This window comes from Drosophila nasuta, chromosome 3, assembly GCF_023558535.2.
Source record: "Drosophila nasuta strain 15112-1781.00 chromosome 3, ASM2355853v1, whole genome shotgun sequence".
Taxonomy (NCBI): domain Eukaryota; kingdom Metazoa; phylum Arthropoda; class Insecta; order Diptera; family Drosophilidae; genus Drosophila; species Drosophila nasuta.
The window spans coordinates 49,157,335-49,171,758 of NC_083457.1; the positions used below are offsets into that span (position 1 = coordinate 49,157,335).

The 14,424-nt window shown below is 37.3% G+C and overlaps 2 protein-coding genes across 3 annotated transcripts in view; both read right to left on the reverse strand.

The window, feature by feature from the left end:
- Positions 1 to 14,127, reverse strand: part of LOC132787981 (calcium-binding protein E63-1) — a 68,559-nt gene extending 54,432 nt beyond the window's left edge. The window contains exons 1-2 of the mRNA XM_060795248.1: positions 14,050 to 14,127; positions 11,480 to 12,581 (exon numbers count right to left, since the gene is read on the reverse strand). Coding sequence (XP_060651231.1) covers positions 11,480 to 11,655 — 176 coding nt within the window. The 5' untranslated portion in view covers positions 11,656 to 12,581; positions 14,050 to 14,127. The remainder of the gene's footprint in view (positions 1 to 11,479; positions 12,582 to 14,049) is intronic.
- Positions 4,321 to 11,473, reverse strand: LOC132787979 (zinc finger protein GLI4). 2 transcript variants are annotated; one of them, XM_060795239.1, is made up of 2 exons: positions 10,857 to 11,473; positions 4,321 to 8,206 (listed from the first exon to the last, which is right to left on the reverse strand). In XM_060795239.1, the coding sequence occupies exons 1-2, from the start codon at positions 11,257 to 11,259 to the stop codon at positions 6,762 to 6,764; spliced, it is 1,848 nt and encodes a 615-aa protein (XP_060651222.1). In that variant the 5' UTR covers positions 11,260 to 11,473; the 3' UTR covers positions 4,321 to 6,761. The 2 variants fall into 2 exon arrangements, with proteins under 2 accessions (XP_060651222.1, XP_060651223.1); XM_060795240.1 differs by lacking the exon at positions 10,857 to 11,473 and adding an exon at positions 8,289 to 8,413.
- Positions 14,128 to 14,424: the final 297 nt, after the last annotated feature.

Consider the following 14,424-nt stretch of genomic DNA (forward strand, 5'->3'; position numbering starts at 1 on the left):
GAAGCTGTCGGCATTGGCGAACTTTTCCAGCTTTTGCCACAATGGGTCTAAGGGAGGGGCTGGGCCAGAGGGTAGGGGTAGGGGTATGAGGTTTAGCAAACACTTCTCATCAACTTCTACTTGGAGCTCTGTATGCTGTGGCAACTTTACTACTCGCACAATTGCCTTAGCCAAAGTAGCTGAAGCTACAGTTGAAACTGGAGATGGAGCTGAAGCTGATGCTGTTGAGGAAGCTGCTGCTGCTGGAGACGGCATTTAGTGGCCTGCGGCGTTACCCAGTCTGTGGCCATAAAGCAGTTGCCATTGCCGCTTCTTCGAATTCAAACGCTCGTTGCGTTCTTCTTTTCTTTTCTGTCTTGTTGTATTCGAGTTTTTTTTTTTTATTCCAACTTTTTTGTACTTTGTTTTTTTGTTTCAAATTAATTGGGTCGTTAGAGAAGCCATTTGCGCGGGTTCCTCTGCATCTTTTTCCACCTCCCCATTTGCCTAGCATTTTCCAGTTTGGTTATATTCTTTTTTTTTTCTTCTTTACATTTTGCTTGTGCTCTCTGTTGAATTGTTTGCCCACTTTCGTTTTTGTTGAGTGTATTCAAATCGAGAGAATTGCTGACATCTGTAGAGCTGTTACGAGTACATTGAATACCCGCCGACTGTCGACACTGACTATTCACTATGGGTATAAGGCTATATAAGGCGGCAGGGATTGCGTTGCGGATTGCGATTGGGATTGGCATTGGGATTGGGTACTGTAGTGGAAGGTGGGAGGAGATTGGCGGGCAATTGGCGGCGGGGGCGCTGTTTTATTGCTCTTGTTTGCCTACTTCGATTGTTCCGTTGAGCGCGTCCTTGGTACAATTCCATTTAGATGTTGTACAAGTGGCATGTAAGGGCGCAAGATTTCAAATCAAATTGTTGAGCAAATATTCAACAGAGTAAATATGTTTATGCCGAATCAAGCAATTTCATTTAAACACACTCAACACCCTCCGACCACTTTCTCCCTCTCCTTCCCTTCCATTCGACTCATACTTATGTATAGACAGTGAGTGCAGTGTCATACAAATTTTCGATTATGTCAGATAAATATGTATAAATGCTGACATCGAATTGTTGACTCTACGCTCGCTCTCTCTCTCATGTGTCTACAATGTCTACGTCGAGCACTGGGCCAATTGTCCGTTTGTGTGACCTGAACCTGAAATTTGTGTTAAGTTTTTAATGTGAGTTGACGTGAGCCACAAAATGGCACTAAATTTCTAGATGGGTTGTTTAATGCGTTGTTAAGTGACAGTTAAGGATATTACCAATTAAAGTTTATATTCAATAAAAGCGAGGTTTGTGCTCTAGTCAACAATTGCTTGCTACGTATGAGTAATATTTTAAAGGGAAATTTCTGCAACTGTTCGGCCTTAAATCTAAGCTATTTTGAATGCAATAGTGTAAGGATATAGCAAATATATTGTTTGGTATATTTTTGTATTTAGAGTATTTTGGTATTTTAATTTAAGTTAAAACTTATTTTCAATGCAATAGGGTAACGATATACCAAATATAGGTCAAATGTAACAAAAGTTACATTAAATGCAATAGTATTAAGATATACCAAATATATCCTTTGGTATATTTTGGTATTTATAACTAAAAGTTATTCTGATTGTAATAGTGCAACGATATACCAAATATAGACTTTGGTATATTTTTGTATGTTTAGTATTTCAGTATATTAACTTGGTATATTTCTCCATCTTTTAACTTACCATCTCAACCACTCCACATAAGTAAAACAAATTGTCAAATTTTGTTCTCTGTCGTTTATTTAATATGTTTATGTATTTTATGTATGTATGTTTTATTTCCGAGGCTCTAAAAATAGTTACATGGCTGCACTAATGTGGAGGTGTAGCTATAATAAGTAACTATATCTAATTAATATTATCATTTTTGGATTTGACTTGTGTTGTCTTTTCATTTTCATTTTCATTTTCATTTTACTTTACTTCACTCCATTTCATTTCATTTCATTTGCGATTCGTTAAATTGCATGCCATTTGCATTTCGCATTTTCCGTGTTTTTCTTTTTGCGCATTTCCTTCTGTTATATACTCGTATGTATGCATGTATTATCGTATGTATGTAATGTAATGTAATGTAGTATGAATATACTATTATACCGTTATGGATTCTGTGAATTTTCATTGTTTTTTCGTTTCTCGTTTTATGTATTCATTTTAAATTTAAGAATGGATAAGCATTTTGGGGAATATAATAGGTAATACGAGTGTACTCTACATATTTGCCGTAAAAATTGTAGTATGCTTATGAATGCAATGTACGTTTGTATGTATGTATATGTAAATTGTATAGTATGTTTGTAAGTCTGTTATGCAGTATTATGTATACGATATCGATATCGATAAGACGATAGCTCAAAGTATGATCGATTCTGTGTGAGTGTGAGTGTATTTAGATTGTAGAATACTTTGGGCAATTGCTAATTTCGAGTCATCTAGATACATTTTGAGTTTCCGTGTATATGTGTGTGTTAGTTGATTATTATGTTGATTTTCGTTTAGTAATTTGTTTATTATACTTGTATGTATATGTATATATTTTTATTTGTTATTATGTGTTTTCGTTTTAAATTCCTACAAAAGCTGAAACTATTTAATTGCTTGCACATTCCCACATTGTAGAGGAAAAACATTATCTAACTAAAAGTCGATCGATAAATCGAACAAGAACGAATGCTAAGTAAGTACGTATGTAAGTTAAGAGAAAAATGCATTGCATTAAAATCGCTGTGGATCTACATAAGAGAGTATTCATTCATCATCGTCATCATAAATATATGCTAGTACACAGTACAGTTGCTGCGCAAAATTGTAGTTGCGATAACTTATAGGGTTGTCATTGCCTGCCTGAATGTCTGCTTATCGTCGTTCGTTTTCATTGAAAAGAGTTGACAAAGTTGACATAGCTACGTGTTTTTGTTTTTCTTTCTTCCTTCTTTTGTTTGTGGTATTTTATATACTAGAATGTATATATGTATGAATGTATGTATGTATGTACGGTTGTTCATCATAACTGTAAGCATATATAGAGTAGGTATGTGTGTAAGTGGTAGTATATGTATATGTGTGTGTATATATCCGTTTTAATGAAGTTTACAATATATTGCAATTTAAATGTATATATAACTGTTCAAGTCTTTTTGCATCTCTAATATATGAATATATAAATTAATATCTTTACGTTATATACCTTCACTTCACTTCATCTTCTTTTTTGCATTTGCTTATGTTTTCATTTCATTTGTTTGGTTTTCATTTTTTCGTTTTTTCATTTTTTGGTTGTTTACATTTTTATTTTTGTCCATTATAAAATATCTCATTTTGTATAATAATTAAAAGTTAATTGGTGTCATTGAACTTGATCTCATTCTGCATGGATTTTTCCAACCAATCTGTCTGTTGGGCATGAATTGGGGGGCGGGGGTGGGGGGGGCTTTCAGGGTTTGAGGGATAAGTGCACACTTCTCTTGGGGTTTTTTTTTTCTGGTCGAATCGTGGGACTCTAAGGGGGAGGATTAACTTGTCGTATGTATGTCTAAAAACAAAGCTTCTGTGTAAAAATATTTTGTTTGCATTTTTTTTTTTTGTATTTTATCTTCATTTTTTTTTTGTTTGGTATAATATGTATAAATAAATCTAACTTGTAAATGAATCAATTAAACGCTTGCCTTAATATACACTATATTTTTTGTTTGTTTGTTCGTAATTGTTTTTGTTTTGTTTTGTTTATATGTATATATATGTATGTATGTATATATTTTGAATGTAAAATTGCAAATCACATAATTGTTACCACTACTGTTCAATGGAATTTATTTATTTACTTGTTTTTTTTTTTTTTTTATTAATTTATTTATGTATATATGTATGTATGTATATATAGGCATTTAATGCTATTTAAAACGCTATCAATAATCATCAATAAAGCCATGCATAAACACGATTTCGAACTATGGCCCTATAAACAATTGCACATAGCACTGTGGTCTAAATTCTAATCTCATTTTTTTTGCTCATTTTTCATTTACTTTTTTTATCTGTTTACTATTTAATACGGCATATGGCAAATGTACTTGTAATTGTATGTGTATGTATCTATACCATATTTATAATAATTCCTTTTTTTTCCTTTTATTGCTATAAAATTTTGTGTCTGTTTGGATGTGTGTGTGTGTGTGTGTTTGTCTATGTGTATGTGTGTGTGCCTGTCCATGTTCCTCCGAAGTTAATAATTAATATATGGTTTTTGTTGTTTGTTTGTTTTCTTTTTTCTCGTTGTATAATTAAGTTCGAATTGTTTTCAATGTTTTTGTTTGTGTTCGCTTCTTTCTTCTTCCATTTACTATGCTTAATTTTGATATAAAACTGCCTCTTTTTTGTTGTTGTTTTTAAATATATATACTTCTATATATATATTTATTTATATATGCATTAAAAAATAACCTCTATCAGCGTCAGCTTTCATTAATTCTTAAATTATGAAATAATTTTAATTGACAATTTAATTAAATTGTTTTTGCTTTTTAGATTTGTTTACATCTTCGTCGGCCTCCGCTTGCTTATGGTTTGTTTTTGGTTTTTTTTTTCAGAATAAAAACTACGCGTAAAATAAATACATGTTTTCTTGTATATATATTATATATACTATTTTGTTTTGTTTTTGTAATTTTATATAGAGTTACGATTTTTAAAACTATGTCACTTACTTTTGGAATTGCTTTTAGTTATCATTTTGTTTTACAAGTGCTTCATCTACTTCTCCTCTTCCTCTTCCTCCATCTTCATCTACATCTCATCTTCGCATCATCTTCTTCTCTTGATGCCGATCCCAAATCATGTTGGGCATAATTCCGTCCAAATGGATATATATATAATGTTTATCTGACATTTGCACGGAATATTGAACCTCGACGTTTGCCAAAGTTTAAGCTATAATTTTGGGATTTGTTTGTTTGGTTTTTTGGTTTTGTATAAAATTATTTTATAATCTGGATTAAATATGTACATAAGCTAAGTCTAGTAATAAAATAACTATGTTGCAAATTGCTATCTTTTTTTTGTATGAGAATGTGTGTGTGTTTGTCAATGTTCTTAATTGATTCCATTTTTTGTTTTGTTTCGTTTTGTTTTATATTAAATTTGAATGTATTAATGTTTAAGTATTGTCCTTGTGATATGTTTCTAAATTGTATTCTCATTAATTTTAATCATTTCTAAGTAATTGAAGTAGTTTTTTGTTTATCCGAGTTAGAGCATATTATGGAAGTTATTCATCTTAAATAGGGGTTAAGAATGTAAAGTTGCATTTGCTGTTTTTGTTTGTTTTTAAAATTGTGGTGAGTATTATTCAATTTCAATATCAATTTCAATTGCTAATCTGTTTGCTGTTGGCCTACCGAACTTGTTGATGCCTTGTTTGTAAGTGTTTTTTTGGTTTACATTTGGTTTTGTTGCATTAAGTAAATATTCAAAAGACTAAGAGCGAGAGAGAGTTACAGGAAGTGCTAAAAAGTCCACTAGTTGATTAGTTGCTAAGATTCGAAATGAGCTTTTTTCTTTCATTATTATTATTTTTATTATATTTTGCCTATATAAGCACGAGTATTGGCAAAAACGCTTTCAACGAAGATGGATATCCAAAAACTTTCGACTGGCTGTCTGGCTGGATTGAAAGGATTCTCCTTTGCACAATACTCGGTCTAGTTTTTAGTTTTCTTTTTTTTTTTAGCTAGTTAAGTAGTATATGTTATATAGTCACCCTGTACCTATATAAATCTCTAGAGCCCTAAAAACGATGCCTTAAAGTAAGTATTTGTTACCCAAAAAAACATGCAAATTGGTTCTGCTCGCTATGTACTCAATATGTTTTTCCCATATAGATAAGTATATGCTATATATATATATATATATATGTATATATAATTTGCTTTTGTTCTGCATTTACTCTTTTGCTATAGCTGCTGCTGCTGCTTGTTGTTGACTTGTATATATGCTTCTTATTTGATCTGTGATTTGTATATATATATAGAATTTCTACTTATGTTCCATAATATTCGTTGTGTCAGATTTTTACTATAAGTTACATTTTGGATTTCCTTTTAAACCTTTTGTTTTGCTCTTTGTTCCTGTTCATTCAATAAAAATGCCCAACGTTGTTTTTTCTTTTTCATTTTTGTTTTCTTTTGGAGAATGTTGTATTGCTCATTCGGCTATTGTACCCAAACCGGAAATAGATTCAGTATAATCATAAAGATATACATAGTATTATATGTATAATAAATAGAATGATCCTGATACTGATAATAAGTAAGTTAAGTAAGTATATGCATATACTATATAGTGTATATGGAAATTATGCTATTGACTTGAGATCCATGGCATCATCATTTATTATTTTATATTGCATCTCCATCCTAAGGGTTCCATCTCATGCTCAAACACTACTTTTCATACTCATACTCATACTCAAACTATATAAGCGGCTAGTTCGACTGATTCGCATTGCATTGATTTGAGAATTGGTTTCTTCGTAAACATTTGCTTAATTCGATTCGATATAAGGGTGCTCGAGTATTGCTTCTAGGAATTTGGTATAAAGTTGTTTTCGTTTAAGATTAGGTAAGGTTAGTTGTAGGATATTAGATTCTCTTTTTTTTTGGTTTAGTTGTTAATATAATATGTGTGGATGTTTTAAGCTACCACAATATCCTGACTGTTCTCATCGCTGTCCATTTCATCTGCCTCCAGCTCATCCTGTTCGTTATCGTGTTTCATCAGCTCATCATCATCATCGGGCTCATCATGATCCCCATCCACACTCTTGCCCAACGATATGGCGCCCGCATCCCGCAAACAAGCCGACTCCAGATGCTTGTTCAGATACGATTTGAGCGCAAACGTCTTGTTGCAGCGATGGCACTTGAAGTTCTTGTCCCCCGAATGAGTTTGCATGTGCGCCCGAAGATTAGAACGGTCCGCAAATGCTTTGCCACAGTGGACACAAGCGTAGGGCTTCTCGCCGGTGTGCGAACGGAGGTGACCTTGGAGCAGCCAGGGACGCGAGAAGAGCTTGCCACAGATGTCGCAGCTGTGCGATAGTTTGTGCGTTAATAGATGCATCGCCAGCGCTGGCATCGAGACGTAGGCCTTGCCACATGTGGTGCACTTCTTGGCCGACTGCGAGTCAAGCGAACGATGCGTCTGCTTGTGGCGCGACAGGTTGCTCGATGTGGCATACTGCTTGCCGCATTCGGTGCACTTGTAGCAGCCGCGCTTGCGTTTCGCATAGTTCTCGCCGCTGCCCGCAGTGGCCACATTGCTGCCCCCACCTGCGGTGGCAACATTGCCTGCAGCTGCGGCGCCACTTGCTGCGCTGTTGGACGAATCGCTGGCCACGGCAATGGAGCTGCTTTGGCTGCTGATGCTTTTGGGTCGCTGCTGGTGCTCTTTGTCCTTGCTGGCCGCCTTGCTGGCCTTGGTGCGGCCATCGAGCATGTTGAGACACATCTTTAGAGCGGAGGCACGTTGCTGTTGTTGCCCCCCTGACGACGGTTGTTTGTTGTTCCAATGCAGTTGGCCGGATTCAGAGGATGAGGACATATCGATGTCCACATCGGAGCTGTGATCGGAGTTGGGCGGCGTCAAGGGCGAGCAATTGTTCGATGCCTCCGGCGCATTGTGCAACATGTCGTAAGAGCTGCTGCCAATGAATCTGATATTCGAGCTAACCCCACTGCTGCCGTGATATTGCAACGGCGATTGTGGCGACTGCACCACGGACTTGGAAGTATTCGAGATCTCCTGCATGATGGGCAAGTGCTCAGGCTGCGACTTGTGTGCCACCTCCTGCTTCATAATGGTCACCACACAAGGTGGAATCAGCGGTGGCAAGCTCTGCGACAGCGACAACAAATCATGTGCCGCCTCCGTCTCCTCCACGCTGCGTCCCCTGTAGATGGCCGACGAAGACGACGAAGGCGAAGCAGCTGCAACCACCTGTTGCTCCCTCTCGCGTTTGATTGTGATGGGCTGCGGTTGACGAGCAGCGCCATTTGCATTCGCTGGCGGCGCATAGAAGATCACCTTGCCATCCTCGGCTGGGGCGCGACCAAAGGCCACTGGACGGCGCATAGATACTGCAAAGAATGTTTAAATAGTTATTGCAAACACAAGAGTTCCCCAAATTAATCAACAACAAATCAACAAATAATCACTGACAGTCCAAAGGTAATTCATCATTTTTTTGCTGCATTCTTTTTTACTCTCGTTGCTTTCTTTTTTTAATTTCATTCTAGAATTTCTGCAGCTCCTAATTGCACTTCAACTGTTGCTCAACAAATGTCAAAAGAAATCACATGTTTCGCTATATTGTCAACCGATGTCATCTGGCACACAATCACAGGGTTGTTATAACTCGCTGAGCTTATTTGGTTAGTGATGACACTGACCAGAGTTGCCACCTCCATTGGCGATATAAAGGTCGCAATGATCAAAGCCACGTTATGGAAATCACATCCAAGATGCGGCATTATATAATGTTAAGACTAAAAAAAGATCTCATGAATGTCCAATACTATTGGAATGGAGCAGAAAAAGATTAGCGTTTTTAATTGAAGAATGACGAATATTTGGAAATGCATATAACATTTTACGATTTATTAAGTAATATCAATAAATAGTTCTACGAGTTCTATTCAAGTTTAACTAGTATAGGAGCGAAGAAATTAGTAACATATTTCATTGTTTATATTTTGAAATTAATTGAAGAAAATTTATATTGTAACACGCAGTATTAAAGCTTTAAGATAGATAAGAAAATAAAAGTAAAATTCCTGAAATTGAAATACTTTTTTCATTTAAGTACTTAAGCTGGAACTTGTAGTGAGTTATTATAACCGGTACCCATAAAGTAGAAGGGTAGAAGTTATACATATATGTATGTATATCATATGTAAAAGTTACAAAGGAAATATTTTTTGTATGGGCAAAAACGTCGGGTCTTAGTTGCTTTGGCTGACAATCTTATATATGTATGTATGTATAATATATTGCACTCTAGGTATATGTAGTACTTCATAAATATACCAAGTAAAGTCTTTGGCATATTTTTGATATTTTTGCGGTATATAATTTTAGTATATTTTAAAATTAATACCGCACTCTTTCGCTTTTTATTTTTAGCGGGTATCTCACAATCGAACACACTCGACTGTATCTTTTATTATTTATTATTACTACTATTATAAAACAACTTATTGTTCTTTTTTATGAGAAAGTATTCTTACTAATTTGTTATAAGAGTGACTTCCAGAGGCTAAGCTTTAAGTAAACTATAAGAACTATTACAATATTAAATGCAACTTTTGCAATAATACAATAAAATAGATTTTTTTTTTTGAATAGTTTCGCTAAGGATTACTATTAAATATTATTAAATTTTTGTAAATTCCGAAATATTTATTTTGCCTTTAATTAGGAACTGATAAAGGACTTTCCGTTAGTACTAGTATCAAACAAAATTATTATTTGCTTGTGTATTCTCCTAAAGCTATAAATTATTTGTAAACAAGTACGAGACGTAATATTTTGATTTCCCAAGAAACATAAAAATTCCTTAATAGACTTAATATGTATGAGTTTTTACAGTCCGTTTTTCTGCTCTTTATATTCTGACTATTGACCATAAATAAAGAAGTAAATAAAAATAAATGTAAGTCTTTGTTTGTATTTGTATTATACATAAATTGAGAAAATTTCCGTGCAACCTTTTTTTTAAATTTCGTTACAACATGACATGGAAATCAGTTGACTTATCCTACTCATATGCGATTAGCCTTCGCAAAGCTGCTTTACTATATATAGACTACGCAGTTTGAATGGTTTTGAGTGTGACCATGATTGTGCATGCATAGCCAGTGTCACCCCTCCGATTATATAAATCAGACATTTCTATATATCTTGTCGTCGTTGTTGTTGTTGTTTTTGTTGGTGTTGCTATTGCTGTTGATATTTTGTTGTTGTTGCTGTTGCTTTTTGTTCACTGACGCCATTATTTCTGGCAAAGAGCTGACCTGTTACATTTCGCCTTCTCAATCGATAAGACTTGCGACTACAAGTAAAAGAGCGCGAGCCATTTTACCCCCCACTCACTACCACCCTGCTGAGAGAAGTGCTCTGCCCCCTTCCCCCTCCCCACCCGACGCACCCAGCAGCAACAACTAAACAACGACCCCATGACAATGACGCGTGTTGGTTTTCGTGTTTGCATTTGCTGCTCTGCCTTTTGTCAAGAGCAACAAGCAGCGACAGCAACAGTGAGAACAACGACAGCAACAACCGACAACGACAGCAACAACGACATCGACATCGACAAGAAGGCAAACATGAAAAATGCCAACATACGCTAAAAAGATTAGCTAACGGCGACAATGTCAAACACGCGCATGGAGCTGGCATAAAAAAGCGAAGGACGAGCAATGGCGTCCAATGGCCGACGTCGTTGTTGTTGTTGCTGTTGCTGCTGGCGTTGCCATAGCCCTAGTGGAGCCGCAGTGGGCGGGCCATAAAAGGTGGGCGTAACATTGGGGCAATGGCTACTAAAAATAAATACGAGTACTCGAGTACACAAATTGTCGCAGCCACCTGTTCACATTGTTGTGACGCAACTTCTCAACAAAACTCAAATAGAAGGGGGAGAGCAGAGGAAAAGGCAAGTGAATGGAAACAGCAGACCCCAATGGGAAACCCAAAACGGAAAGCGGAAATGTGGTTAACTGTTGCACCTACCTGCGGCTGCTGATACTGCTGTGGTTGTTCCTCCAACTCCTGCTGTTGCTGTTGCTCCTGTTGCTGCTGTTGCTCCAGCTGCTGCTGCTGCTGCTCCTGTTGCTGTTATGACTGCTCCCAGACGTCGCTGTTTCTCCTGCTTGGAGTTCATTTGCACCAGCGATTGTGCTGCCGACCATTCCAATTGTTCGTCAGGTGGCGTACCCACATCATCATCATCTTCTTCGTCGTCATCATCAGCATCTTCGACAGCATCATCGTTATGGACATTGTCCTCATCATCTTCGACATCGTTGTTGTCGTTGTCGTCGTCGTCGTCCAGCTCGATTATCTCACGCTTGAGCGCAGCTCTTCCGTTTCGCTTGGTCTCCTTCGGCTTGGGGCTAGACTTGAGCGTCGTCATCTTGGCATGGCCATTGTTACTGTTACTGTTATTGTTATTGGCATTCCGCAGCACCGAGGACTTGCCATCCTCATGAGGATTCGCATTTGAATGGGGATTGAAATTGTTCGAATTGTTGCAGTTGGGCGCTGCTCTCAGTTTGCGCAGTGTTGTCTGCTGATGCTGTTGATGATGTTGCTGCTGTGGCTGTGGCTGCTGCTGAAGATGTTGATGATGTTGCTGCTGCTGCTGCTGCTGCTGTTGGTGTCCACCTCGAGGCTTCGCCGCCGCCTTTGGCTTTGGCTTGGGACGTCGCCAGCTCTGAAGTTCTGTGGCAGCCGTCGTCGCATACTTCTTGCTCGCATAGGCAATCGTTTGTATCTTGTTGCGATTGGGCAGTATAAAGTCCACAGACATTGTGTCTCCGCTTTTGCTTTTGCTACGCGCTCACACTTTTGCCACTTGCCAGTTTTGGACCGTTCGATAAAATTTTATAAACTACTTATGACTGTAGATGCCAGATGCCTTACATCATACATATATCTACTATATATATATATATGCAATGTGTGTGTGGGTGTGTGTGTGTTTGTATATATTATATCATGTACCCTTTGGGCTTTTGTTGCTCTTTGTTTGCTTTTTTGCTTTGTTGAATTTGTATTTGTATTTTGTATTTGTATTTATGCTTTTGTTGCTTATGTTTATGTTTTGTTATTTATTATTTATTTACTTTACTTTACTTTACTTTACTTTATTTACTATTTAGATATAGCACAACCTTCTTTCACATCGACTCCAGTGTCGTCTGCAGTAAAATGCTTTCACTTTGACTCCGACTTTGACTTCGACATTGACATGAGCTGCCTTGTGAGTAGCGCTACTTCCGCAGATCCTTCCTCCTCCACAACAACAACTACTTCTACGTCTTCTACTACTTCTATCTCTCTCTCGAACTCTATTGCTTGCTCTAACTCTACTGCTGCTGCTGTATTGTGCCCGTTCCTGTGCCGGTTGCGGCTAGCGGGCATCCTTGATCTTGATTCTGGCTCGCAATTACCGACTTCGACTTCGTCTTCAACTCCACCTTCGATTCCTTCTTTTTTCGGTTCGGTTCGGTTTCTGTTCTGTTGCTATCTTTGGCTGTGGCTCAGGCTGCCGCACTGGCCCTCAGCACACTGCCAACTGGCACCTCAACTAGCCACCCTATAACATCTGCAGTTTCGTTTCTCGTTTGTTGATTTATATCACTTTTCTTTCGCCGTTTGCCAAAATCACTTTGAAACTGTTAAAGGTATTGCTTTCGTTGTTGCGTTTGCCGTTCCCGTGCATTTATCAAAGTTCTTTATAGATATAGGAAGAAAGATTTATGCAGAGATTAGCCACAGTTGAAACATTGAAAACAGTGTAGAGGTATTAGTAATAAACAAATAAGATTTAACTCTTAAAATATCAACAAAATGTTTAAGATAGAACAAAAATGTAGAGAAAGCTTTAAAATTGCAATTTTAAGATTTAATTTTAAGTAAGGTGGAAAAGAGTTTGCTTTAAAAATTACTTATTACTTATTTCTCGTTTATTTTGGTTTATCTTAACAATGCATTGATATTTTAATAGTCAAAATAAGAAGGTCTTAAGACACAACACTCTACATAACTTAAGTCAGGCTTTAAAATTGTATCAAGCATGTTTAAAAATTTCATTGCCTGCTTTTAGGCGCGTGATGAAAAATCGTAAGTAATGCCAAAAACAGAGGTTATTGTAAATTCTCCTTTAATTTGTTTTATCCTCAGATTATTTTGATATTATAATAGTCAAATTAAGTATGTCTCAAGACGCAATACTCTATATAGTCTAATCTTGCTTGGAAAATCTAAAGGATAGCGTTAGAATTTTATCGAGCATGCTTAAAAATTTCATTGCCTGCTTTTAGGCGCGTGCAGAGAAATCGTAGGGAATCTCTTAGTATTTTAATACTCATTAATTCTAAATCAGGCACTATTCGGGAACAGTTCTTGTTCTTGTATGCAGTATATAGGGTCTTAAATTGCCATTAAACTGAAAACATTTGATGGCTGTCTCTCAAATTGCATAATTTAGACGCTGTCTTTGGTTTAGAACTGTAAACAAGTTCGGGCACGCACTGCTTCTTGCCACCTCACTCTCTCACTCGCTCTATCACTCGCGCTCTCTCGCTCGCTCTTTCGCTCACTCGTGCTCGCAGATGCTGTTCACATAATAAATAGAGCATAGAGAGATTTTTTCCAATAAAAATCAACAACTAAAGCACCACACACAGCAGCACTTAATGGCAATTATTTTATACGAATTTAGATTTCTTTCGTTCTAAGTTGGTTGTTTTTTTCTTTGCACTTGTTTGCAACATTTTGAATCAGTTTATTTATTATACTGAAAGTGGAAGCTTGAGTGGGGAGAATGCTGAGTGTGTGGGCCGCTCAGCTTGAGGGGGCTGCGGGCTGCGGGGATGCGAGAGAGAGAGGCACACGAGGAAGGCAACATGAGGTACTCTTCCAATGGAAGGCGCGCACGCACGCACACGAAACTATCTCTCTATCCCTATCCCACTTTTTAAAATGGCGCATGGCTCGTGGACTCGTTGGCTTTGTTTAGGAAATGCAGACTTTCGATTGCAATTGCCCATTTGCGCTCGTGTTGCTGTTGCTGTTGTTTTTTTTTTCTTTTCTTTTGGCCTTTGATTTGTGCGTTATTTGGGGCATTAATAAAATAACACATTCACTTAATGTTGATTTTTTCTCGCATATTTATTATGTATTTACTTTTCGCACGCACTTGTTTTTGCAAATTTATTTCTCCACGTTTCAAAGCGAAGCGAAAAATGTCGTGTGGAAAATTTTCTTCGTTGTTCGCTGTGTTTCAGCAACAACAACTTGTTTCACTCTGCACTTGTCGAATGTTTTGTGAATTGAAACGCGAACACACACGCCGAAAGAGACAACACGACGCCGCGAGAGAGAGCCAGAATGCTTGCGAGAGAGAGCGAACGAACGAGAGTGCGAGTGTATAACGAGCAGAGAGCAACGAGTAGCGATTGCGTTGGCGAGTAGCGAGTGCGGCGAGTACATGCAACAAATAGTCAACTGTTGGTTGCCTTAGCCTACCTCACTGTGTGTGCCGCCCTTCCTTCCCCCCTTCCGTCAAACACGC